General features: G+C 41.5%; 2 protein-coding genes across 3 annotated transcripts; both read right to left on the bottom strand.

Moving 5' to 3' along the window:
• Window positions 1–12: 12 nt before the first annotated feature.
• On the bottom strand, window positions 13–18,937 carry cttnbp2nlb (CTTNBP2 N-terminal like b). Of its 2 annotated transcripts, XM_086115680.1 has the most exons (5): window positions 18,819–18,937; window positions 14,517–14,624; window positions 4,806–5,057; window positions 3,758–3,865; window positions 13–2,605 (listed from the first exon to the last, which is right to left on the bottom strand). In XM_086115680.1, exons 1-5 carry the CDS (start codon window positions 18,822–18,824, stop codon window positions 1,319–1,321), a joined length of 1,761 nt encoding a protein of 586 aa, XP_085971806.1. In that variant the 5' UTR covers window positions 18,825–18,937; the 3' UTR covers window positions 13–1,318. The 2 variants fall into 2 exon arrangements, with proteins under 2 accessions (XP_085971806.1, XP_085971815.1); XM_086115689.1 differs by lacking the exons at window positions 14,517–14,624; window positions 18,819–18,937 and adding an exon at window positions 6,593–6,735.
• A 1,538-nt stretch (window positions 18,938–20,475) lies between these two features.
• Window positions 20,476–24,248, bottom strand: LOC147210731 (cytochrome P450 3A40-like). The gene is made up of 13 exons (XM_086115626.1): window positions 24,069–24,248; window positions 23,338–23,431; window positions 23,190–23,242; window positions 23,001–23,100; window positions 22,787–22,900; window positions 22,620–22,708; window positions 22,378–22,526; window positions 22,167–22,294; window positions 21,996–22,074; window positions 21,557–21,717; window positions 21,255–21,481; window positions 20,994–21,156; window positions 20,476–20,854 (listed from the first exon to the last, which is right to left on the bottom strand). The coding sequence occupies exons 1-13, from the start codon at window positions 24,137–24,139 to the stop codon at window positions 20,747–20,749; spliced, it is 1,536 nt and encodes a 511-aa protein (XP_085971752.1). The 5' UTR covers window positions 24,140–24,248; the 3' UTR covers window positions 20,476–20,746.
• Between the last annotated feature and the right edge of the window lie 864 nt (window positions 24,249–25,112).

Genomic DNA, 25,112 nt, shown 5'->3' with positions numbered 1-25,112 from the left:
AAGACAACTACATTGTACACAGTGAGCACCAAATTGTACTTTATTGATATTTTTCAGTATGATTGGTTAAAACCTTCAATTATGTAACCTGAGAAATCGGTCTGATTCCTAATTCATCCGGTTGGATTTGTGATCGTCTTGAGTTGTGTGAGGGTGATCATGAATGACTCTCAGCCCACGCAGATCTTGCACACTTGTTTGGAAAGGTAAATCAAGTCAATGTTGCAAATTTACATATTAAAAGAGAACAAATCTACAAAAAAACTAAACCATAAGCTTGACATACAAATGGCTGCAATAGTTGCAGGAATCAACATGATGCATCTGTTTTCTATTTGGTTCATGTTAGTCTCCTGAAAAACATTTTTCCCCAGGACTGCACAGTAGTCTCAGTGTACTGCACAGTCATTTACTAGACTGCTTTTGATTTACAGTGTACAGTACTATTCTTTGAAACAATCTTTAAATATTTTTTTTTCATGGATTGGTGGCAACAACTTGCATTATAAGAACCACTTTTTCTATGTTTGTCCCATCGACAGCTAAAACTGTTTTTCTTCAAGCATTTTTCACTCATTGTGTCTTGTTTGCGACAGTGTTGGCTTTTTCAGCATTTGGGGATAGTGCCGTGACAGTTTTTAAGTTAATCAGTCTCCAGTTTCTTCAGGTTCAACACATCCCAAGTGTATCTGCACTGCTTTCCGCATGACTCTTGTGCGGTGACGCCAATCAAATACAACACATCAGAGAGGGCGAGCGGTCTACCCGGGTACCTTCTCATCAGTCACAGAGCTTACTTATAGTTTACAGCTGCAGTGAGGTAGTGGTTGCTATGATGTGAGCAGGGGGTCACTCCAGTAGTGATTATCACTAGTGATAATTTTTGACTCCTATAGATGGCACGCTTGCTTTAAAGATGCAGTGGAAATATAAGACATTTCCTTTGTAATAGCCTTTATCTTTAAACTAAGAGCACCATCTGGAGGAGTAAAAAATATCACAGGTGCTTCATGAAGCTTCATTTTCCCATTACTATACCCTGCAGGTAGAATGTGTGTGCTGGCAGTAGTCATTTGTGGTCTTACTTTATCATCTGTAGAATTTATGCCAATTTATAGCCAGTGCCACTGCCATCCATTCTTGTCTAAACTTGCCAATGCTAGCTCGCTTAAATTCTTTTGACTTTATGCATCTGCCTGTCTGTGCAGTCCTCCAAAGAGGCAGCTGTGAAAAATGTTGATGGATTTTACATGACTCAGGTAGTGTGGCAAGTAGAAATTGTGTGTATTTTAAAGGGTTTGTCAGTATGATGCAGGCATTAACGACTAGAAGATAAAACCAGGTCAGGTTCTGTAGCTCCTTCTTGTCCGCTGCTGCAGTTCCCTGTAAGTTCAGGGAACAGGCTGGTTCGGGCAGAATGACTTGGGGAGCCAGGAGTCGGACTCATCCCTGGCTTCTTGGGAGGGATTGGGGGAGGGTGAGTCCTCTCTGATCGAGGGGTGAGAGGGGAACGGATACCTGGAGATAGCGGCCCAGAAGGTGACCTCCCCCCGGGGGGCGATGCAGCTACATTCCGGTAGTCTGTACCAAATGGAGAGCTGCTCATTGGTACCAGCTTGACACCAGCCTGCTGGCTGGTGAACCGGGACAGCACCTGTGTGACCGTGTTGCGGGCCAGCTGCTTGGCTGCACTGTGCTCTGGTGGGGGAGGGTTGGAGGCGGTGGTGGGTGAGAGGTCCCTTGGGGAAAGAGGGCCACCGTGCTGTTGCTGCTCCAGCTCCGCCTGGGTTTGAAACTTGTGTCTGGCAGCTTGGAACCGTTGATTGACTCCAGCCTGGTAGGAGGACTGATGGAAACCAGGGCTGTTGAAATGTTTGACCAAAACTGGTGAAGAAATGGGAGAAGAGGAGAGGGAAGAGGAGGCGGTACTGGATGGAGAGTAAGGTACAGTCTGAGGATGTAGAGGAGAATGTAAGCTTGCTCCTGCCTCGTTTTCAGGCACCACTGTGTTTTCTGTTCCTCTCACATCCTGAGTTGCCTCTGTCTCTTTGAGATTATGATGGCCGTTGACCTTCAACACAGAGACCGTTTTTCCAGGGACAATTACTTTTCCATCAGGTTCGGTCTGAACGGAGGTGGACATGGCTATTATCTTAGAGGGTGACTCTTTTACCACCGTCACTACCTCCGTTGTCCCCTGTTTGGACTCAGTGCTTTCAGCCAATCGCTTTTTCAGCTGTTCAAGTTGTCTCCTCAGGTCCTTACTCCTTTCCTCTTCCTTCATAAGCCTGGTTTTCAGTTGCTCATGCTCAGTGGTAAAATCAGCAAGTTTCCTCTTAGACTGATCCTCAAGTTCGGCAGCCCTTCTTTTTTCCTCATTGAGCAGCCCCTGTAGCTTTTCCACCACTCTCGTCTCCTCTTGGAGCAAAGTACGGAGCTCTAAGACCTTCTGCGACTCTTCCTCTGCTCGGCTCCTGGCTTTCTGGAGCTCCAGGCTGAGAGTGGATGAAAGCTGCTGCTGCTGGCTCAGCGACTCCTCTGCCTGGTTCGCGGCCTGATCCTGTTCTCTCTCCAGTCGCTGCACTGTTGCACGCTCAATTTCAAGCTGGAGAGATCAGAGCATTGGTGAGTAAAACAAGGCAGCATATGGCCACAAGGAGGCAGAATAGCTCTGCTTTGTTGAATCGTAGCATCAGCAAGTATGACGCAGAAGTCCACACACAATGAGCAGACACAGTCAAAACCCAGACACCCTTCTATACAGAGCCAGACCTGTTATTATATAATTTTAACTAATGCTTGTAGTTTAACCCTTTCATGCACCCTGAAACCTGATAACATGATAAACTGTCCAGTGTAGTAACCGCTGTCGCTGAAATGGTTAACATGCACAGCTTCTATTTTTTAAAGACATGGATTTCTATCAGATTTTGTGGTCTCTTGAATTCGGCGTTGGTAGACTTTCAATAGTGTTTCCTATTTTTTTTTGCAACAAATTAATTGATTGCAAAAATGTTATTTATATTTGTGCAAATTGAAAAATCAGATTTATGATCAATGACCCAGACCTGTGGGAATATTTTGTCGTAGTATTAGATAAGTATTGTACACCATAAAACATACAGATACTGTACTTAGGAAACAAAATGTTTTCGAACAAAGCTAATGGTCTGTAGTACCTCGTTTTTGTGTTTATGAATAATAAATAATAAGGCTTGTTAGCTTGCTTCAACAGTTTGCTGGGGATATAAAATGGACTATTTCTACTCAAACAGGAAAGGCTGAGGAAAACTGTTGGACGCCGTCTTACGTAAGGCCCTAATGTAGAGTCTGACGCTGCACTCAAGCATGTGTGCTCGAGCTGACCAGACATGTAGATCCATTAGCTCCAGTTTCCTGAGGCTTGAAACTCCAGGCAGGACAACAAAACAATGGCCTCTTCCTCATCTGTTTCCTCTCCAACAGCCACGTGCGTGCGCATAATGGTGCCTGTGTATGCTCTTGATCTTTAAAAGCCCTGCCCACCACACGGGGTTCGACAATGGAGCCCCACTGATGCTTTCCTGCAAACTCCCTGCTTTTTACAGTAAATCACAGCTTTCAGTATGAAAGAGAAAAAGAAAAGCAAAAAAGCAGTGGGAAAGACGAAAAAAATAAAAGCAACATGAGCTCTCCTAGGTCAAGTATCAACAAGTTGAATACTTGGGCACCTTTAACACGAGCACATCCATCGCTTCAGTATTATGTGGGTCAGCACCTGTTGCAACAGTTCATCTCTTTCTGTTTGCAGTATCAAGGAGAAATTGTCACTCTGTGCAGATTCATGGGCATGCCGCAGTTTTTCTTCCGCTAGATCAGCGATCATCTGTCAAATATAGAAACATGAGACCAATGAATCAAAGGACATGTTTGCCCATTTCACCACAGACTAAGAATAAAGAAAATGACAAAAACGGATTCAAAGTTTTGATTCGTCAAGAATATTATTATTATTACGACTACTATACCGTCTTTATTACCGATTTGTTTTACTGTTTATTGTATATGTTAAATTGCTCCATGTACAACACTTTGTATGCAGGATGGCTGTTTGAAAGTGCTCTATAAATACAGTTTACTTGACTTGACTTATTATTGTTTTGCATTGATTTACTTACAAATTTAATATGACTTACCTGCGAGCAAGTGCGAATAATCTATCAATCCTCCTTCAGGTCGGGTGTGCTGGAGCCTATTGCAGCTGACTTTGGGTAAGAGGCAAGGTCCACCTTGGACTGGTAGCCAGCCAATCACCAGGCACAAATAAACTAATGACCATTCACACCACCTGTGCTAACCACTCGTCCACTGTGCCGCAGTGATGATAATAATAACATATTAGCTTTCTGTGATGTTTTATGTTTATGTACTGTACATTGAATGGTTGTCTATTTGTAGCCTGCGAGTGAATGCTGACCATTCTAGCGTGTACACTGCCTCTCGTCCAAAGTTAGCTGGAATAGACTCAAGCTCACCCACAACCTCAGCAAGGATGAGTGCTCCAAAAAATGGATGGAAAAGTCTCATTAACCTGCAAAGCTCTGCAAGAAGTCATCTAAGCTTCATATCCCTCCAACCCTGGGTGTGAGGGAGCTATTCCAGTGTCTAAAACATGGAGCTCAAATTCATATTTACACACACAATCAGGCAATTGTACAAGCCTCGTTGTGACACTTCCTGGTTTTCTGGTATCATCGCCACGCGCAAATTGAAGTGCAGCTGGGTGAGCGTTTTACAACCTGACAAAAAGTGTGTGGACTAATTACCCTTCTGTGTCTGCTCTCAGTTGCTGCCAATTGTCTCATCATCCTTTCCTGCATCCTCTTGCAATGGGCCATGACCAGTTTCAGTACAGCCAGAGGGTTGGGGCCCACTCCTTGCCCCTGCAGGCTTGCATGAGTCTGGGCGAGTGTGTTTTGGTTCTCTGCTGCTTTGCTGTCCCGTTGCAAGGCCAGAAATGGATCGCTGAGGTCATACTGGCCATAACGCTCTTGGATGAAAGCATCTTTGTGTTGAGCCTAAAGGACACAGACAAATGATTCTTACAATGTTTCATAACTCACATTGATACACTGACAGTGGGAGTACTCCCTGTAGGTCAGTCAGCCATTTCCCATACTTCAGGACTTCTGTAAGGACGAGCGTCATTCAACTCAAAACTAATGATGGGAAAATGAAGTTTCAATTTGCTTCGTGAGCCAGTTGTATTTTTTTTTTTACTTCTCTAGAAGGCACTCTGTTCAATATTGGGCTGAAAGTACACTGATGTTTTTCTTGACCCTCTTTATTTTAACCAACAGTGTCATCTAGACGAGTAAAAAACATACAAGAACTGGTTCATAAAGCAAATTTGAAGCTTCATTTTCCCATCACCAATAAAAAAACAAAACAAGACCTCTCAATCAGGTTAAATCGAATTCAAACTGTGATTTCATAGCTATAGTTTATTTACGTACGTCTCGACCGATGTGGTTTTGTGGTTATGTTCAGCGCGGACCATTTTGCACCCCTTCCACTATGTAGGGCAACCACATGGAATTGTCTTCTTTTTTTGCTTGATTATTCATAATTGTGCTATCCTAGAAGTGTTTTGATTAGTGCTGCAGTCAATCGGCCAACTTCCAAAGGGAAAAAAAAAGTTGCAGACTGCACCCAACTATGGTGCCCGCCCCCTTTCCTCAACATGTCACATGTTACAAACCAAACCAGTATCAGAATCGTAACATTTTCTGTATAGTCTATTTGAGATGATGTCCTCATTATTATTGTCAAGGTTTTATATTATGTGATCTTTTATTATGTACTATTGTTATTTTATATTAAATGTTCCATGAAGCACTTTGTTACAGTTGCAGCTGTTGTGAAAGCACTACATAAAACCGCCTTCCACAACTGGCGGACCGCGATCCACGACCGGACCGCCGACCTCCTCTGTCCGGCCAGCCGACCTCCTCTGTCCAGGCCTCCTCTGTCCGGACCCTCGGCAAATTGTATAAAATAATAAATTATAAAGTGATTTTTACGTTACACATTTTATATTTTTGGACTATAATCTGTGCATTACCGCGTTCGCTTGTTAAAATGATCCGTTTTATTATTTGCGTGCACGAACAGATGTATTGCAGAGGACGCAGCAGCCGACTGTGTGTGTATAATGGCTGAGCAGTGCATGTCGGCGATAACGATGCGCTGATATGGGTCCTCTGAACTTAAGGTGTGCCCATACATTAGCGTCAGCATATACGATGCGCTGATTGGCTCCTCTGAACTTAAGGTGTGCCCATACATAAGCGTCACGCATTCAAAATGGATGATTGTGTCAGGAAACAAACGCATGCGCGACGCCACAGTGTGCTCACAGCTTCAGCACAGGAGAGCCGCACACAGACAATTAGACAAGACGAATCACGGGAGGTTTCGATTGTGTGCAGTTTTGCTCCCGTCTACCCGGGGATCTTTGCAGCTGTTTAACAGCAGAACACCGCAACATGGTAAATGAACATCCCAATGGCGTCCTCAAATAATATTTGCATGCCTCAGACATTGCATTCACCTTTAGTGGAAGAACAGCACTGCACATTCCTGTGCTCCCTTGTGTCAGTATTTAAAATGGTTCTTAACTCCTCTTCTGTGATGATGACTGCCAGATCTATGTCCCACTGAGCAAGAAAGACGCCTTCTCATTAAGGCCACTCCTATCCTGTCTGGAAGAAATCAAAACCTGGATGGCACAAAATTTCTTGAGATTCAATGAAAAGAAGACAGAGGTGATATTGTTTGGTCCCAGTGGCCCTTGTACATTCCATCCTGTAGACTTGGGCCCCCTGTCTCCTTATCTTAAGTCAACAGTCTCAAACTTGGGCCTTAAACTGGACAGTGATTTCAAACTCGATCGGCAAATTGGTGCCGTTGTTAAATCCAGCTTCTTTCACCTTAGACAGCTGGCCAAAATAAAACCTCTCCTCTCACATGAACACTTTGAGACAGTAATTCATGCCTTTGTCACATCCCGGCTCGATTACTGCAATGCCCTTTACTTTGGAGTCAGCCAGTCCTCCATTAAGCGCCTTCAGCTGGTCCAGAATGCCGCTGCTCGGCTCTTGACTGGTACTCGTAAGAGGGAGCACATAACTCCTACTCTGGCATCCCTTCACTGGCTCCCCATTCATTTTAGAGTTATTTTCAAGATCCTCTTATTTGTTTTCAAATCTCTGAATAATCTCGCGCCACCTTACCTCTCTGAGCTCATCCGCCCCTACACACCTGCCCGGCGCCTCAGGTCTGTGGACCAGACCTTATTAGAAGTACCAAGAACTAAACTGAGGCTCAGAGGGGATCGAGCCTTTTCTGTTGCTGGTCCCTCTCTCTGGAATGACCTCCCACTGAACATTCGGCAAGCCTCCTCGCTGCCCATCTTCAAAACCCTCCTCAAAACTCACTTGTATTCTTTGGAATTCGACTCAGCATGACTTAGATTTATTCTTGGTTTTACTGTTTGGTGCTTTCTACCGCCTTTATTACCGATTTGTCTTACTGTTTATTGTGCATGTTAAATTGCTCCATGTACAGCACTTTGTATGCAGCGATGGCTGTTTGAAAGTGCTCTATAAATACTGTTGACTTGACTTGACTTCTGATACATTTTTCAGTGATTTCAGAGGGGATGTGAAAAGGGGAATTGTACAAATGAAAATAATATTTTGGTTTTCATGTTTAGTATTTATTTTGGTAAAATGAGTATTTTGTTTTGCTTTTGTTAAATTAAGGGAAAAAAGACAACTACTGTGTAACAAAGTTAAAGTAAAAATGTCTTATTTCCCTAAAAGGGCTATTTCTATTATTAAGCAGGCACAACTTAACAAAAAAAAGAGTTCCTCTGCCTCAATACCTCTCATTATTTGCTGTGTACTGGCAAAGTGAATAATTGTTATTTTCATGCACCCCATTATTGGTTGGTTGTGAGGAGTTTTGATTTGTATAAGCTTGGCTTGACCATACTAAATGGGCATATAGCCCTGCTCCCCATGACCGCCGTGCATGGGACCGCACCTTGGTCTTATAAAAAAAAAAAAAGTGGACCGACAGCCTTTCTAGTTGAGGACCACTGACATAAGATATCCTTTATTTGTCCCACACTGGGGGACAAATAAAGGATATCTTTACAGTAAAGGGATGGGAATTTGAATAAAATATGTTCCCCCTTTTTGTGGAAACTTTTTAAAAAAACAAATCTGCTACTTTTTTTCCTCCCTAATGCATTTCAATGCATGTCAATTATACACAGATGTTTGCTATGTGCAGGCCGACCTGGTCCCTATTCAATTGAGTGTGTGTGTGTGTGTGTGTGTGTGTGTGTGTAGGAAATCAATGCAGAGACGTTATTGTAAGTTTGAGCACAAGCAGATGGTCTATCCCCACAACCAAAACACAAAGGGGTGAGATTATACACCCGTTCCAAAAGCAGATGTTAATTCCTCCCCAGAGACACAGAGGTGAATGACCAGGCCATGAAATCAAACGGATGTTAAGATCGTCAATATATTTTAGAGTCAACACATACCGTACCCTGCAAGAGTCAAGGTTGTCAAAGAGAAGCAGATGACCAAAAAAACGAAGTGTCACTTTGTACTAGGCCATGAGGAAATATTTGAACTCTTGAGCAAATACAACCAAGCATTCAAACATGACTTGAGGCTCTCCTGAAAGGATCCCATCGTCCTCCTTCCCAATGACAAATGCAACAAATTCTTCCGTCAAATATCATCACTTTTAAGAAATATCGCACTCTGGCAGGTTTTTTCTTCCCCTTGATCAAAGACCTCTGCAATGTAAACACACACTCGTACATACTCGGGGCAACCTTAAAGGCGCTCACTGTCCCTGGCTGAACAAAGAATCTGACCCTCAGAGAAGAGATTAGAAAACATGCACAAAGACACTGTCTGAATGTCTTCAGTGCCAGCCTTTGTCTCCGTGTCTGACCCACTAGGCTTCATTGTGAGACTGGGTGCAGAATGTCTGTCTTTTTCCTTCTTGTGCGTGCATGTGTGCATGAATGTGTCCACGCGCGCATATGCGTGCATGCAGTCCACACTATGTTTACCTGTAAACAAGTTGTTCTGTCCTGAACTGTGTAAAACTGGGGTGCTTATTTTTCTAGTTCCCTGGGATGCTGAGATCATACTGAGCATGTGTGTGGTGCAAGATAGTTGGAATTATAATAACAAGGCGTGCTTTCTTGGATGAGATTTTTGCAAGACTAACTACTCTACAAGCCATTGACAACAAATGTCTTCACATCCAAAATAGGTAAAGGAACGAATTGAACAATAATTAAAGGGCTTTGCATTTTTCTTGCCGGGATGTAAACACCCCTCTACTTATTCCTGGGATAGTTTTGGGACTGGAATAGGCATGCTACCATCTTTTCATCACCTTGGATCACATCCGGCATCTAATGTGACACGTGACTGACAAACTGACCTACACCTGCAGGGATCTGTTGTCAGTCAAGGTTCACTATTGCCTGAAGTCACAATCACAGCCTTGTGCGAGGTGAGAGGGAGCCACGGAGTCTTGTTTCCTCAGTGGGACCGTGCAGAGAGAGTCAAACAATGAAGCCTGCTCCTGGTCTAGTCACTATAACAAAGAATATTATGATGGCGCATTTCTCCTGTTACGCATGCACAGTCAAGCCTTTCATTTTGCTCCTGAACAATACTGGCAATAAAGGCATTAACTAATAAATTGATCCCAGTGCACCTGTGTGTGCCACTGAGTGCATCTGGGTTTGCCTTGTTTGCCCACTATCTGTCGACTGAGAATGACCTGACAGTGCCCAAAAGCTCAGGTAGCAAATGTCAGAGCTCATCTGTTTTCTGGGTTTGGTCATAGGATGTTCAAAAGACTCACGCTGTGTCTTTTGTTCCTGAAGAGTGGTATCAGAATGCTGTCTGATGGTCTAGCGATCAGTGCTGTTGTGATATTTCTTGTATTATTATTATTATTATTATATATATTTTTAATCATCATTCAAAGCTTATTGCGTGTACAATTCACCGATGGCACTGCTATAGAACGAGAATCTGGAGCACCAGCAGAAACATTTTACAACGGTGCACGTACGTACGATAGTTTCTGCACTTAATATGCTGCAAAAGTGCATCCCATGCCTCCGCGTCAGGTCTCTACTATGGTAGACAGTGATTTCCTTTTCACAAAATCACAAACTCTTGTATCTACTTCGTTTTTCTGTTTCGTTCATTTTAAATGCCGTTACGGCTGTTGTTCATCATGGCATGCACAAGTATGTGCATGCATGTGTGCACATGCGGTAACAGGTCGAACGCGGGAGTTTAGTTGCTTGTAAAGTAGATCTTCGGTCAAAAAAGGTTGGGCGCCCCTGGTCTAGTAAAAGTCAAGCAAATGTGTTTTCCAATAGGATGTCGATTGTTTGAGAAGATTTGGGCTCCTTTTAAATTTTTGATGCCGCCTCAGTCCACGGCTGATTCTTCCTTGGTCTTTAAGAGACATTCAGCTTGGACCAACCAGTTTCCTCAATTTGTTGATGACCAGATCAGGCTGTTGACTGCTGTCTCTAATCGTTTGGCTTTGCTCCCAGCAAATTTCAGGGAGGGCCACTGGATGATTTACTGCCATTTCCACCAGCTACATCCATCCTTGTAGCGCTAACTAGATTTATGTTAGCTTGCAAGCAGGAAGTGAGCCTAAAACCCTGTGTATGTGTCTGTGTGTGTGTTGGTGGTCAGGGGGGAGTTGTTGAACAATAACAAACTTCAGAAAATTGAAATAGGTTATGTGAGTAGTTATAGTGGTAAATATTTCACATTGTCATTTGAAATCCTCACAGAGAAAGCCAGAATGTCTTGACATATGAGAACGGCCTTACTAAAGTGAACGTGAACACAGGTGAAGCAACTATCACACGTTCCAGTTGTAGTTTTTATCCAGAAACTGGAATATAGTAAAAAAGAAAAACTGAGGATGACGTCAACCTGCCAACCATAACCAGACCGGATTTAAGGATAGGGTCAACGTGACGTGACGTGAATCACTGGACACAGGCCGAAACCTTGTATGTATATAATTTCACAAATCTATTCAATTGGTCACTCCGCATGTGTGTGTGTGTATGTGTGTTTGCTATTTTTATTTGTATTACAATTTACTGACCAAGTGGAAAAAAATGACTTCTCACTTTGACACTGCATTGTTTAAGGTTCATCAAACATGACATTTTTGGGCTGATTTTTGAGGTACAAGGATTCGGGCAGAACACCAGTGAAACAAGAATGGTCTGGTAAATTTGGTAAAGCTTTTGCTTTTTTTAAGCTGAAAGGGAGACAAAACTTTAGGGATAGATGTTTTCTTGTCAACCAGTTAAACATGGTCTCACACACAGTGGTGCCTTGAGATACAAGTAACTGGACAGACAGTTTTTTTTTTAGATTTCGGGATTGAAGTACAGTACAAGCAAGAATCTGAAATACAAGTGTGCTTTAGACTACCACCGCTAGATGACGGTAACAAAATGTAAAATTCAAAAAGGAAGGACATGAAAAGGAAGGACAAAACATGAAATACAGTCATGTTTTGTGCTTTACTAAAGGATATGACAAAGAAAAAAAATGTAGGAATGTGGCTTCAGCATTCTAATCACACAAATCTACGGTCTTGAGAACCTTGAAACATTGTTAAAGCCATTCTCTTAGGTCCTAAACAGCTCATGATTGAATCTGGAAAAAAAACAACTCTTTCTTCATGTTCGGTGTTTAGGATGGAGAATCTGTTTGGTAATGAGCTCGGAACTAGAACACTGCTCCCGCTTTCATGCTTTAAACTTGCATTCCTTTAAGGTAACAAGCCCTCTGTGCCATTCATGCCTGACGGTCAGACAGATGATATTTGCTTCCCCATTAGATAAAGACAAGTCAAAAGATAGGCCACTCCCAGTGGAATATGACCTGTTTGCCGTATCACGTTCTCAGGAATTTTTCCTCTAGTGCAAGTGCTTATCCAAGTTTATCCAAGTCTTTTCAGGTGCAATGAATAAAGTAGGCAAACAATGAGAAGGGGCATGTGTTGTTTTCTTAAGGTGAAACAATCAGAAAATGTCCTATTGTCCAAAGATGCCTACACCTTTGGAATTGTTGTAACTTGAGCATACCACAAACAATGACTGTTTTAGACTGCAATATAAAACCAAAGGTGGCTCTCAATAAAACCACTGTTCAAATATGAAACGAAGACCAGTTCAAAGATTTTTTTGTAGCACCCTTAACAATGCCAGAACAGCTGTCTTGTATATGCTGGACGGGCCCCAGACGAAAGGGAAGTCAGTGATTTTGGAGGTCTCTGTACATCCGCCACAGAGTCAACACCCAACTGCTAAACAGTCCATCAGAGACCACTAGGGTGTGTGCATGCACGCGCGCCTGTGTGTGTGTGCGATTGGGCAGATGGACAAGGGTCATGGTGAATTACGAGAGCTGCCTTGGAATATTGCTGTGTAACATGATTGAGGTGGGGGAAGCTGAAAGGAAGGCAGCAAAGCTTGAAATACAAAGAAAGGACGGACAATGAGGTGACAGTCCACTTGCCCACGATTGCTGGGAACTTGTTTTGAGTTTTATCTCGTACCTTACATGCATCCAACCTGGATTGCTGACATTTAAGATTCAAACAGCCAAGATTAAAATGCTTCAAGAAAATTGGTCTTGCTTTGTTAGTTGGGTATATCCCCGGTAACATCGGCGTGCTTTCAAGGCATTCAGCAGCATTTAATGGCTCCATCCAAGCATGGAGAGGTTGCTGCAATGTGGCCAGAGTGTGAGAAGCAATCATGGGCCCGAGGCGAGCCCAGTGGGAGCACTCTCAAACACTGCGACCGTGCTGTCTGGTCAGCATGGATGAATGACCAACGCAAGGAGGACCAACCGAGCCGACGTGTGGGGAATAGCTCTCAAATATTCCTCATGTCTAAGCAAAAAAAATTAAAACTGTGTTCTTATACGCACGGGCTGCTTCCATGCATTTGTATTTTTATTATTATTATTATTATTATTATTGTTTAAAGACCTTTAAAGTCAGGGGCCACTATGGAGTTGTGTGTTCCTTGCAGGGCCATTATGACAGTGAAAACAAATAAATGTTTAATCTTCTCATCGCATTATTACTTGTACACAACAAATTGATGAATTACTTGTTTTGAAATCGGTCAAGCCAACTATTATAGTTTTGAGTTATTATTCAAGTGATTGTAAACAGGGTAACAAAATTGTAAACGTTGTTTATTATATATGACAGGTTGACATTTTAGTACAGATTTGAGCAAGGATCATGCAAGTGGTCGGCCGGATCCGGCCCCTAGGCTTTGAGTTTGATATCTGTGCTTTAGATCAATATGACTGGAAGGTGCTTTGGTGTCCGCATCAGAAATACTGAGTCATCATGAAAATATAACAGGATAATCAAACTTTGAGTTCTTACTATGACTGGCCAAACATTTACACTGCCATGTGTAATCATGTGTATTCCATTTGCATATTCATGCTGAACATTTAGCAAAAAATGTCCACCCTACCCTGTAATTGTTCCCACTGTCAGCAAGCGTACACTGTTTGCATGTGCATTGTCTGCTTTGCGTTTATGTATAAAGAAAAGTTTGGGAGACTGACTAATGTGAATTTGTAACAGCATAACATCACTTTATACAATGAATAAGTCCAATGGAAAATCTCGAATTTCTTGTCATTGAAATAAGGAAGTCTCAAAGACAGCTTATGGTGATATTCTCTGTGATTTATGATGAAAACTTGTTCAAATGAGATCTGATTGGTTGATTGATAATAAGTCATCTGCGCAGACTTGATGCTGTGTTCATTTGTCAGAACCACAGTCCTCATGAAAAGGCCCATTTTCCATTTCATAGCACATTATTTTCCCGTCTTTTTCCCCAAATTGAGAACAAATCACTCACTCCACTCCCTGAGCAAACAGCAAAAATTGTTGACATTGGTGGAACCAAAATCCCGCACCATTGTCTGTACTCATGCTGTTTCCTCGGTTTCCTGTTGGCACATCCCCTCTCGGTTAAGTGACATTCTTTTTGCAAGTGTAATGCTGAGAGAGCTTAATTTCCGTCTGAAAGAAAAGAGCCGTATTGCATCCGCGGTTATTCACTGGCAGTGGCGGAGCTAGACTTGTATCCGTGGGGATGGGCCTTGGGTGGCCAAGGCTATCTCAGGGGGTCCTCAAAACAAAAACGTGGAAATACTTCCTAAAAAAAAAAATCAACATCCTTTTTGATATTGAATAAAATTTGCACACGCGTGCGCATAGTTTCCCCCCTCCTCCCCATTTTAAACATTCATTAAATGTTCCCGACGAAGAATAGGAGGAAAGTGTTCACTGGCAGAGCTAGGGGAGAGTCAGCTGTTGGTGGTGGTTGTACTTACCCTAAAGGCATGAATGACCACCTCCTGGGCCTCCAGCTCTCCCTCCAAGATACTGAAGAGGGTCAGCAGCTCTGCTCTACTCAGAGCCTCCACATTCATCTTGCCCTCCTAAGAAAGAAGAAAGGCACACAGACTAAGAAACAAGCCGCTAAACCATGTGAAACTGTTCTCCTTGAATCTGAATCTTCTTCATGGGCCAGGAATGTTACAACACACAAGGAATGTCTCCGGTAGATGCAGCCACTCAAGTATTACAGTAGACAAACCGATATAACAAAATATACTGTTATTGCTACATTTGTGTTAAAAAAAAAAAAAAAGGCGGCCAACATATCAGTAGCTTTCAAGGAGGAGGTTTGCAACTATTCAATAAAAGCACTCACAGGAGCATTTTCCCATTCAACAAAGACTTTCTGATTTCAAAACAAATAAGCAATTCAAAAACTTAATTAGCTGTTGATCTAGCGCACAGGTGCCAACCTCCGGTCCTTGAGGGCCGCTATCCTGCATGTTTTAGATATTTCCATCCCCCCCAACGCATCTGATTCAAATGATCAGGATTGTTATATTAAGAAATATAAATTATAAATAAAAATATAAGATATATTGTGGCCAGTAAGTAGTGCAGTAATACTGAGACAACACAATTTCACAAGACATTTCACACAATTTTAGGCTTCTCAGATGGTTTGTTGGGCTATAAAACGGAAGTCACTGGCATAACTACAGGTTAACGGAACAGGGAGCAAAGTCTTTTTTTTTTCACTCCTTCATCCAATTCTCTTATATTATGATGATTATGAGTTTTATCCTTTTAATAAGGCAAGTATATGAATCTGTCTGATTATTTTCAGCTCCTAATCGCAAGACTGCATAATAAGGAATGGTATGTGTCTGTCTGTCTGCTCGGGCGAGAGCAAGCTGTCAGGTCAGGCCCAAAAAGCCCAGCACACCTCAAATATGACCACACACACACACACACAAAACATCTGATCTGGAAGAACTGTTCATGGGGTCTTTTCTGTCTTCCTATGTAGATATGGTAATAGAAATATTATTGTGGTAATGTACTGGCTATCGAGATTGGAGCTCATGCAATGCATCAGGCATTCTGGGAATTTAAGGGCACGTCGACGAGTCCAGTGTTAGTTTCACAAGACATAGTTCAGATCATTGTTGCCCTGTTATTAAAATATGCCTCTGATGTCATTTTTCTTCATGATTACAAGCCACACTTAAAACTGTTTCGTCCTTGCCACCACAACCTCTTGTACCTTTTTTCCCTATGCAACACGCAAATAAGAGCCCGTCATTTTTTACAACTGGCATAAAAGAAAAAAGAAAAAAACCCTGCAAAAAATAAAAATAAAAGTCAGAGGCATCAAACTTTTCTTTTTCCAAGATGGCGCCCGAGTAGGGAGCCTTTGGAAAGTGCTCTTCAAGAGCCTTGCTTTTTTGTTCTTTTTTGTTGTTTTTGTCTTTTGTTTTATCACATGGTGTTTGTCGTTTCGTCGTGTGGACCTGATGTGAACTGTTTTCAGCGTTTTTTGGCCATGACATTCGTCAAAGGAGAAGAAGTGCTTTGTGGTCGCACCTTCTCGGCAGCACGCATGTACCAGCGCTGATTTTGATTGAAACAACATCTTAGAACAAGCCTCTCTGTGTGGAGTTTGCATGTTCTCCTGCTTTGGTTTTCGGCATTGCAACTTCATAGCACACTCCAAAAACGTCCTGTGAATATTGATTGGAAACTTTAAATTTAGCGTTGGTTAACTAGAAATGGTTGTTAGTCTGCATGTTGTCTGCGGCCAGGTACAGATGGATGGATGAAATTTGTCCTCTCCGTTGTTCATAACTCTGATTGTTTTCCCTCTCCAGTGAAACTCCTCTACAACGAAACCTACATGGGCGAAAATACCCCCTTATGTGAAAAAATCTTCATGCATTAACACCATTCCCACTCTCCTGCCCCCCATTCAACGAAAAAAAACCCTGTTGCGTTATACGAAATATTTTTCTATGCTATTGCCTTGCGACGAGATTCACTACAACGAAGTCTAATCCAACAGCGACCTCTACTGCTTCATTCGGAAACAGCAACAGCAACCACCACACTGGTTTACACATGCGCAGTAGTCCAGGAAGTATTTGTTATTGTTACTTTCAGACGCAGCAAGAACGTTGCATTGCTAAAATGACTACAAAACTGACCTTTGGATGTCAAGCAGCTAAGACGAGAAGAGCTCTGAAGTGTCAAATAAGTGTATGCTCATACTTATGCACTATTGGAATAAAAATAAAGAGTACACATACGTTTGTGTGTGTGTGTGTGTGTGTATGTGTGTTTACATCTGAGTTCAAATTTGTTACAGTGAAAACCCCCCTGTTGTGAAAAATTTCTTGCTGCAAACATGATTTCGTTGTAGAGGAGTTTCACTGTATTATAAAACTTTGGGATTAACACTGGGAATTCCCCATTTACTTTTGAGCCTGTGATTTCCTTTGTAAAATGTGGTTTGGTTTTGTTTTGCTTATGTGTGGCCTCTTTGTTTTGTTTTTATAATTGGTGTACATATTTGTCCATCTAATTTTGATTCTGAATTCAAAAATTTTGAGAATCACATTGATGATAGATTAAGACAAAAATAGGTCCAATTCTATTCAATATCATACAGATCCCAGATCCCAGAACCCAGATACAGATATATCAGAAAGGGGCGTCAGCACACAGTGCCGATGCAGATGTGGAACTGGGAGTCGCGCCTTGGAGTTGAAGCGGATTACGTGGGACAGGAGATGTGAGCTAATCTCTTTTCGTCAATGGACGCTACAGCTTTGTGTTGCTTTCAAACTTAGCTTGTAGCAGATGTGTGCACATTTTCAGCATGACGTCTCTGATCCACGAGTGAAAAGGCACTTTGATCCTCTCCTCTTTCATCTATAACTGCTTCAAACAACAAAGTGTATGCAGGAAATGTGATTAAGATTGCTTGACTGGCTATGTTGTGTTATTTTGTGATTTTGATTTCAAGATGGCGCAGCGAGAGTGGCTGCCTTTCCAGCAGCTCTTATATTTTGGTCTTCTACTTCTTCCTTTCATAACTTTGCTGCTGTGAATTGGGAATTGTTTCCATTGCGAGACTAAAAAAGTATTTATCATCTTATCTTATCCTGTTTAAGGCATTAAAAGAGATCATTTAAACACTTCAGATTCTTGTATTTTATTCAAATCTCACCTGATTATGGTGTCATTAATTGTGCAACAAAAATAATTCTGGATCTTGATTTAAAAAGAAAATAACTTGCAGTGATTGCAGCTGCTCACTCACACATTTGATTTGACAGTGTTTCACGAAAATGTATGCTTCAAAGTGTGTCCTCAGTGTCTACACAGTCTGCAAAGTGAGTGCACTTGAGTGTTGTCTGTCAAATTCCTCGGTTTATCCTGTGGCTCCACTGGCTGAAATGCCAAAAGTGTCATTATTTGCACCAAGATTTTTGAGCGTTTTTCTGTGAAGTAGTGCTCAGATATTTACACAAAAGTAAAATATACTTGTTCCAGTCCCCTCACTGCAAACAGTGTTAACTAGTTGTTACTTTCTCACTGATTATTTGGGGAGGCAACAGTCAACGTGGACCAGTTTTGCCTTGTCACCTGATACTTGTAGCTCAACTCCAATGAAAAACCTTTCCAACATTCCAGGGATGCCCACACCATGGGAGTCAACATTCACGAGTAAATGTGAATCCCATTCTAAAGCTTGCAAGTATTCAAGAATCAGCCCTGTTAAATCCGCACAAGATGGTCTCAAAGTGTTCTTCTGTGTTTGTTGGATTTTATTCCATCATCCTGGCAGAGACCAGGGAAGACGAGGCGCGATCCTTTCCAGGGAGCGTTCAAAGCAAGAAATGATTATTACGCTTGCTCGGCAACAGCAGATAATTCGCTAGTACTGTACTTGGTCGACACTCGGAACGATAATTCTGTTTCATGGCAGCACCATTCACTTCAAGTGCAAAACACATCAGCAACATCAAATTAGAGTGAGCGATGATTACAAGATCAATTCTACATCGATATCGCATTGATGCTTACATCGAGTAGACATGATAACTCTGACTTACAGCGTTTATTGAGAGACCTGATCCAATATATAGTTGCACTCAACCATTAATGAACCATTAATGAAATACTCTTTGCGTTGATAGGTCACATCTGGGATAATTCTTGTTCGAAACACAAAATAGATTAGTCATAAGAAACGGAAAGCATGAAGAAAAATCAATATGTGTTATCCATACCTTCATACACTCTCGTCTTCCACGCGTCAAATCCAGAAATTGATTGCAGTTGAAACGTTTGGCTCGGAACAGTCGGCTGTCAAAAGGCGCTCCTACTCCCAAACCGAACACAGACAGTCAACGATTCAACGCCCGCAGCCAATAGCAGACGTGCTTTCTCATGATCTGGCCAATGGCGGCCAAGTTCTTCATTAAGGGGGTGGGGATAAAGGCGTTCCCAGTTGTTGGGATAAAGCTCTTTGTTTCGGTCCTGAGTAGTGTTTCTGGCTTCCACCCAATGTTTACATCCTTTTGATGGGTGGATAATTCCTCACATACAAAATGTTCAAGACAGAATTACAAACGATACAATGATGCGGCACAGACTGTGGCAGCAATGATTCCTCGATTATCAACAGACACTAAATATAACTGTTTTTGTAGCTTTAATTCCAAAAATAAAACAAAACGTTGCGTACACCTGCTAAATCAGATGCATCCACATTTGGTCTTTTTTTTTCTTTTGTTAATTACGTCATTCATCAGATTATCATACTACTGTAATCTCTGGTGGTTTCGGGTGTTTGTTGAGTATTCCGTACTGTAGGTATACTTAATGATGTGATTTTTGGACATTGTAGCTCACCTGAATCCAACTCAAACGATTTTCTAGGGGATAATAAGGCTTAATACTGATCAAAGATTTTTGAATACTGACCCAGATCATCCGTGCGCTGTTCTTAAATGCTAGGACAGTCATTTTAAAAATGTAGTACGGGGGCTCCCTCTTGTGACATAAGAGAACGTGATTAAATGTTCAAACTGTGCTTAATACAAAAGTTGCATTTGTTTTGTTACATTTTTTTTAAAAATTAATATTTAACTTATGCGCCATATATTTTAGTTGAATGACTATTGACGTATTTTGTTATGTTTATGGTTTTTATGTAAGTGCAGCATTAATGTTCAAACTGTGCTTTATGTTATATGTGGACTAGGATATCAAAACACTGAAAAGGGTATAGAGCATAGGTGTCAAACTCAGGTCCTGGAGGGCTGCTGTCCTGCATGTTTTCCAAGTTTCCCTGTTGCAACACACCTGATTCAAATGAACAGGCTCAATGTCAGGCTTCCGCAGAGCTTGCTGATGATCTGATCATTTGAATCAGGTGTGTTGCAACAGGTATCGAGGGATTTAAAGAGGGAAAATGCGGCATCAAAGGAGGGAAAAGATGATCTCGCCATACGAGCGCCAGTAGATATGTCACCTGAGTCAAAGAGAATAGCAAGGAATAGTATTTTTTTTTTGTCAGTACAAATCCGATTCTGGTCTAGATGAAATACACAGCAGTTGTTTGCTTTTAATTAGTATCATGTTGTTGTTCATTATTATTATCATTAATATTATCATGGAAGCAAAATAGTGACATAAATTAAGGGACTCTTTCCCACTCCTTTTTGATCATGGAAAATGATGTGGGTTTTCTTTTCTACTGGTTCATATAAAACATCCCAAACCAAGTCAAAATGCAAACCTTTGCTGTTACATGAAATGCTGTGGTACAATCACCCTGATGTCACTTCTGTTGGCACCGTATTCCATTTGTGTGCAGCTTCATCAGTTGCGTTGAAGTTTCACTATTTGACACGGGTCTAAAATAATGGGAGTCTGTCTGGGTTGATAGTTCATTTGCATTCATTTAATGCATTTACCACATAAACGATTCAGTGATTTATAGACCAGTAGCACAACTTTAAAGTGTATTCTATAGATGACTAGGAGCCAATGTCAAGACTTTAAGACTGGAGTAATGTTAATATTTCGAAAAGGACTATGTGGACTCCAACTATCACATTATTTGCTAAAAACTTCAATTTAAAGTGAACTGGACATAATGGCAACGAAGAGACATTTAGCCAATTACTTTTTTGTTTGTTTCTATAAATAATTACATTTCTCTTTCATAACAATCTGCTGTGACCGCTCTTGGCACCAGTTTCAGTTTGATGGGATTCTTGGGTGTTGTAAATCCATCTTTTGACAACTCCATCGGAATCTAGGAAAATAAACACACACACACACACACACGCGCGCGCGCGTACACACACATATATGCACATACACACACATACATACACAGTTGAATCCAAATCGAAAACACTTTCGTTTCAAAATGACTGATATTGTTGACTCACGTCCGTTTCTTTGCAGGTGACAAAGCTAAAGTTCTGCAAGATCTCCACTAAAGCCAACTTCATCATCAGGAGAGCGAATCGCATGCCAATGCAGTTCCTTGGCCCTGCGCCGAATGGCAGGAAGGCGTATGGATCCATGTTGTCTTTGTTCTCTTTGCTAAACCTAAATTTTTTTTTAAAAAGACAACAAATACTCATCCAGGCCAGCTGCCAACGATAAGGCGACGAAGAATTTTCCACCCTTGCTTTTCATTTTTGTACCTTTCGGGTTTGAAAGCGTCCGGTTCAGGCCACAAAGAAGGGTCGTGGTGAAGAACATATATTGGTACCATGACAACAGTTCCCGTAGGAATAGTCACACCACAGACTTCCACAGATGTCTTGGCTACCCTTTCCAATCGATTCGCGATAGGGTACAGCCTTGATGACTCATTCACCACCATATCCAGGTATTCCATCTGCATCAGCTCGTCATAGCTGGGCCGAACCTAGATTGAGACAAAGCGCAGTTGCGGGAAACTAAACTACATGATGAGAAGCGACGGAAAAGTTGGAGAAGTGACCTTATCTGGAAATGTTTCATCAATCTCCTCTTGCAAAGCCTTCTGGATGTCAGGGTGAGTTGCTAGGTTATAGGCTAAAAAGCACAATGAGCTGCTGCTTGTTTCATAGCCGGCAAAGATGAATATCATGGCCTGGGAGAGGATTTCGTGATCAGTCAGACCTGCGACACAAATACAACACGATCAAATAGCACAGCATGCAAATACGCTATACCCTTCGAAGCCTTTTTTTTTCAAGATTGTTGATTATATCTATTTACATTTCAGGTTGCCTTCATCTGAGTTTAACTTTAACCAAAATGAATACAAATGACACTATTTCGAGGTTCATTGCATCGTTTTGTTTTTTAATACAGGACCAGCACTGCGCTGCAGTCCAATGATCGGGGACCACTGTTTCAATGTACAGTATGTGCTGCATGTGTTTTTTTCCCATTACCTTTCTGGTTATTTGCATTTTCTTTGCCGGATTCTGAAGTCTGAGAGTCCACCATCAGCTGCATGAAATCTACTCGGTCCTGCCAGGCAAGAGAAGCATCTGTAGTTTAGTGAATGCTAAATATTACAGAAATCTGCAATGACCGAATTGATCATCTCTCGACTTGATTACTTTGCTGCTGTTTTTGTTTCGATCAGATTTGATGGTCTGTAAGAAGTTGTAGAAGAAAGTCAACACGTCCGCGGGGAAGAAGGACACGTCTAGCTTCTCCATCAGTGGCCGCAGAAACGGAAAGAGGACTGAAATCAGAAAGAAAAGATTTACTGTTAAAAAGAGTGCCACGGGGACATGAGAGAGTACATTGTAACAGTGTGGGACTGACCAATAAGCACAAGCAAAGGATTCAAGAAGTCAAACTTGGTCATTTTCTTTATGTTCGCCACAAATGGATCAGTGGGACGGTTAAGAGAGTCAATGTCTACACTGAAAGCAGTGCTGGTCACAACATCCATACTGTAAGGTCCAAATACACTGCAAAAAGCATCGGATATCGCCCTATGATTAACTGTTATCAGAACCACATTTTCAATCCACTGCATTGCAAAAAAATAAATCCCAACTCACTCTTTGACGTTAATGACCTCATCAGAATCTACTTTCTTCTGAAGACTCTTGATCAAAGTACTAGAATGCTTCAGCATGATTGAGTACATCTGCAAAAACATGATCAACAATTCAATTGGTACAAAATGTTCAGATGATGATGGAAGAAAAATCTAAATGCTTTTGACCTCTTTCAGTCGCCCACTTGTGAATGATGGCGAGAGTACGCTGCGAATCCTCTTCCAATCCTCATCTTCCACGACTGAGACAGCATCCCTTAAAGGTCCGTTGAGGCCCATATCCTAAACACAACAGCACAGAGTGAGAGAATGAGTTGTTCTCGTGTTGTGTTGTGTTCATCTCCTACAATTTATGTTTGACTTGATTGTGACATTTCCTTACCCGTCTGTTGGTGAAGACAGAATAACATTCTTTAACCAAGATTGTTTTGATCATAGCTGTGTCCATAATAGCCATGACGGGAACTCTGCCATCATACAACCTTAGAGCAAATGTTTAAGTGTATTAAGTACCGGTAGATATTTAGTATCACCAATATGAGCACACATACTTGCACATACATACACTCACCCCCATACTTTTCCATACTTCTGAAAGCATTCCATGTCAAAATAATGGATGCCCTAATGCAAAATGGAGAGAAAAAAACAAAGCTACATGTCAAAGATAGCGAAACCTTCAAACATTGAGTCACAGTATGAGGCTGAATATGTCTTACCTGCCGATACTTCAGAAATGTTCCAATAAAGGGCAATGGTTTCGGACCTTTGACCCCTAATTTCTTGAAAAAGCCATAGGGGGCATTTCCATATCTAGAGATGAGGAGAAAAAAAACATATCTCAAGGTCAAATATAACTGCTATTACAAAGACATACATTTTCATTTGAACATTTTCCAGCCTGAATTTCAAACCACATCCTCATAATCTGATTTGCTCCGATTCATCTTAAGGAGTGGTGATACTGTAAAATTATTTTGTGAAACAAATGCCCACAGCGGGCAGCACAGTGTTGACTGGTTTGCACGTCCGCCTCATAGTGCAGAGGTGCAAGGTTCGATTCCGGCTCCAGCCTTCCTGTGTGGAGTTTGTAAGTTCTTCCCGTGCCTGCGTGGGTTTTCACTGGGCACACTCCCACATTCCAAAAACATGAGTGTCAGGTTAATGAAACGCTCTAAATTGTCCCTAGGTCGGTTACACCCTGAACTGGTCGCACCCCACGAACTGCCCGAAGACAGCTGGGATAGGCTCCAGCGCTAGTCTAGTTTTGAAGGAAATCATGGACAGTCGTCATAACAGCATGTGTATTTTGTATACACAATTGCACACACTAAGTCAGTTTTGTGTACAGGCAACTCAAGAATGACTACTTCTGGCATGAAATGAGTAACTTTTAAAAGGTAGGAGTAACTTTTCAAACCGAAAGTAAACATATCTAAACTCAACTTACAGTGCAAGTAGAGCGAAGACAATGGCTATTAAAGTCCACGTCTCAATGGAAAAATATAGGAAAGAGCCCATCTCGTCTCTGCACGTGTTGTCAAGAACGTCCGTTCAGGTTGAGACAAGTAAAACTTGTCAGTGGTGTTGGTGTAGAGAAACACGGATTTATGTAACACAACCTTCAGTCCAGTCAGACCGCAGCCTGGGGAGGCGTGGCGCAATGCTTGCATAATACTCTTTTGTCCACACAAAATGGTGATTCAGAAGAATGGTAAATAAGATTTAATCTTGCATATAGATTGCATTTGGGAAGAGTATTTTTTTATTAATCCAGAGAATTAAAATTTTGATTAGAAGTTTTTGCCCCCCTAAATTGCTGTACGTGTTCTTTAGATGGAATTGAATACATCGCATACATTTGATTTTGGAAGTGGTTATTGGTATTCAATCTTCTGCCAGTAAAATATTTCATATTTCCTTTATTGAAGTTATTCTACTTGAATGGCAGAAGCGCTGATGGGACCTTTAAATAGCATTTACTGTATAGTGTAATGTTCAATGTTTAACTGCCTACAATGCACATTTCCGGTTCTATTCAGTCAACCTTGTGAATAGTGCGACTATAAAAGTTGATTAATTGTATACAGTATCAAGAAATAATTTCCTTGTTGACTAAGCTTTGACCTGATATTACTCAGTTATTTCAGCCTGACTGCACTGTTTGCTACCTTGAAATCTGGAGGTCAAAAAGTAATTACTGCTTCTTCAGGACACACCTCACTGTGTTTATGACTTAAAGTTTAAGGGTTTTTTTTCCCGTGGTGATGTCATCGTCACTGTTGAAAGGTAACACACCTGTCTGACTGTTTGGCTTGTTGGAAATGGGTCCACGGCACAGCAAAATGAAGCAATCAGGACATGCAAAAAGAAAAAAAAAGGATGCAGAAAAGACAAAAGGAAATGTATATGTTACGTTGAAAAGTGGTGATAACAGTTTGTCCTAGTTCCACCAAGCACCATAGTAGTTTACACAATACTTACGTATCTGTTT

Source organism: Hippocampus guttulatus, chromosome 1 (genome assembly GCF_054856545.1).
Source record: "Hippocampus guttulatus isolate MCC_2025c chromosome 1, RoL_Hgut_1.0, whole genome shotgun sequence".
Lineage (NCBI taxonomy): Eukaryota > Metazoa > Chordata > Actinopteri > Syngnathiformes > Syngnathidae > Hippocampus > Hippocampus guttulatus.
The sequence above is the reverse complement of the archived record's forward strand: the minus strand, read 5'-3'. Positions and strand labels throughout refer to the sequence as shown.

What these genes read in the sequence shown, in the direction of transcription:
- cttnbp2nlb (XM_086115680.1), bottom strand. An exon ending in TGGTCATTCATGCCTTTAGG is followed by an intron (nt 5,058 to 14,516) that starts GTAAGTACAACC and finishes TGTGTCCTTTAG; the next exon opens with GCTCAACACAAAGATGCTTT. An exon ending in GAGATGAACTGTTGCAACAG is followed by an intron (nt 2,606 to 3,757) that starts GTGCTGACCCAC and finishes TGATCTCTCCAG; the next exon opens with CTTGAAATTGAGCGTGCAAC.
- LOC147210731 (XM_086115626.1), bottom strand. Translation starts at nt 24,139, where the DNA reads ATGGGCTCTTTCCTATATTTTTCCATTGAGACGTGGACTTTAATAGCC. An exon ending in CATTTCTGAAGTATCGGCAG is followed by an intron (nt 23,243 to 23,337) that starts GTAAGACATATT and finishes ATTTTGCATTAG; the next exon opens with GGCATCCATTATTTTGACAT. An exon ending in AAGTATGGAAAAGTATGGGG is followed by an intron (nt 23,101 to 23,189) that starts GTGAGTGTATGT and finishes ATTTGCTCTAAG; the next exon opens with GTTGTATGATGGCAGAGTTC.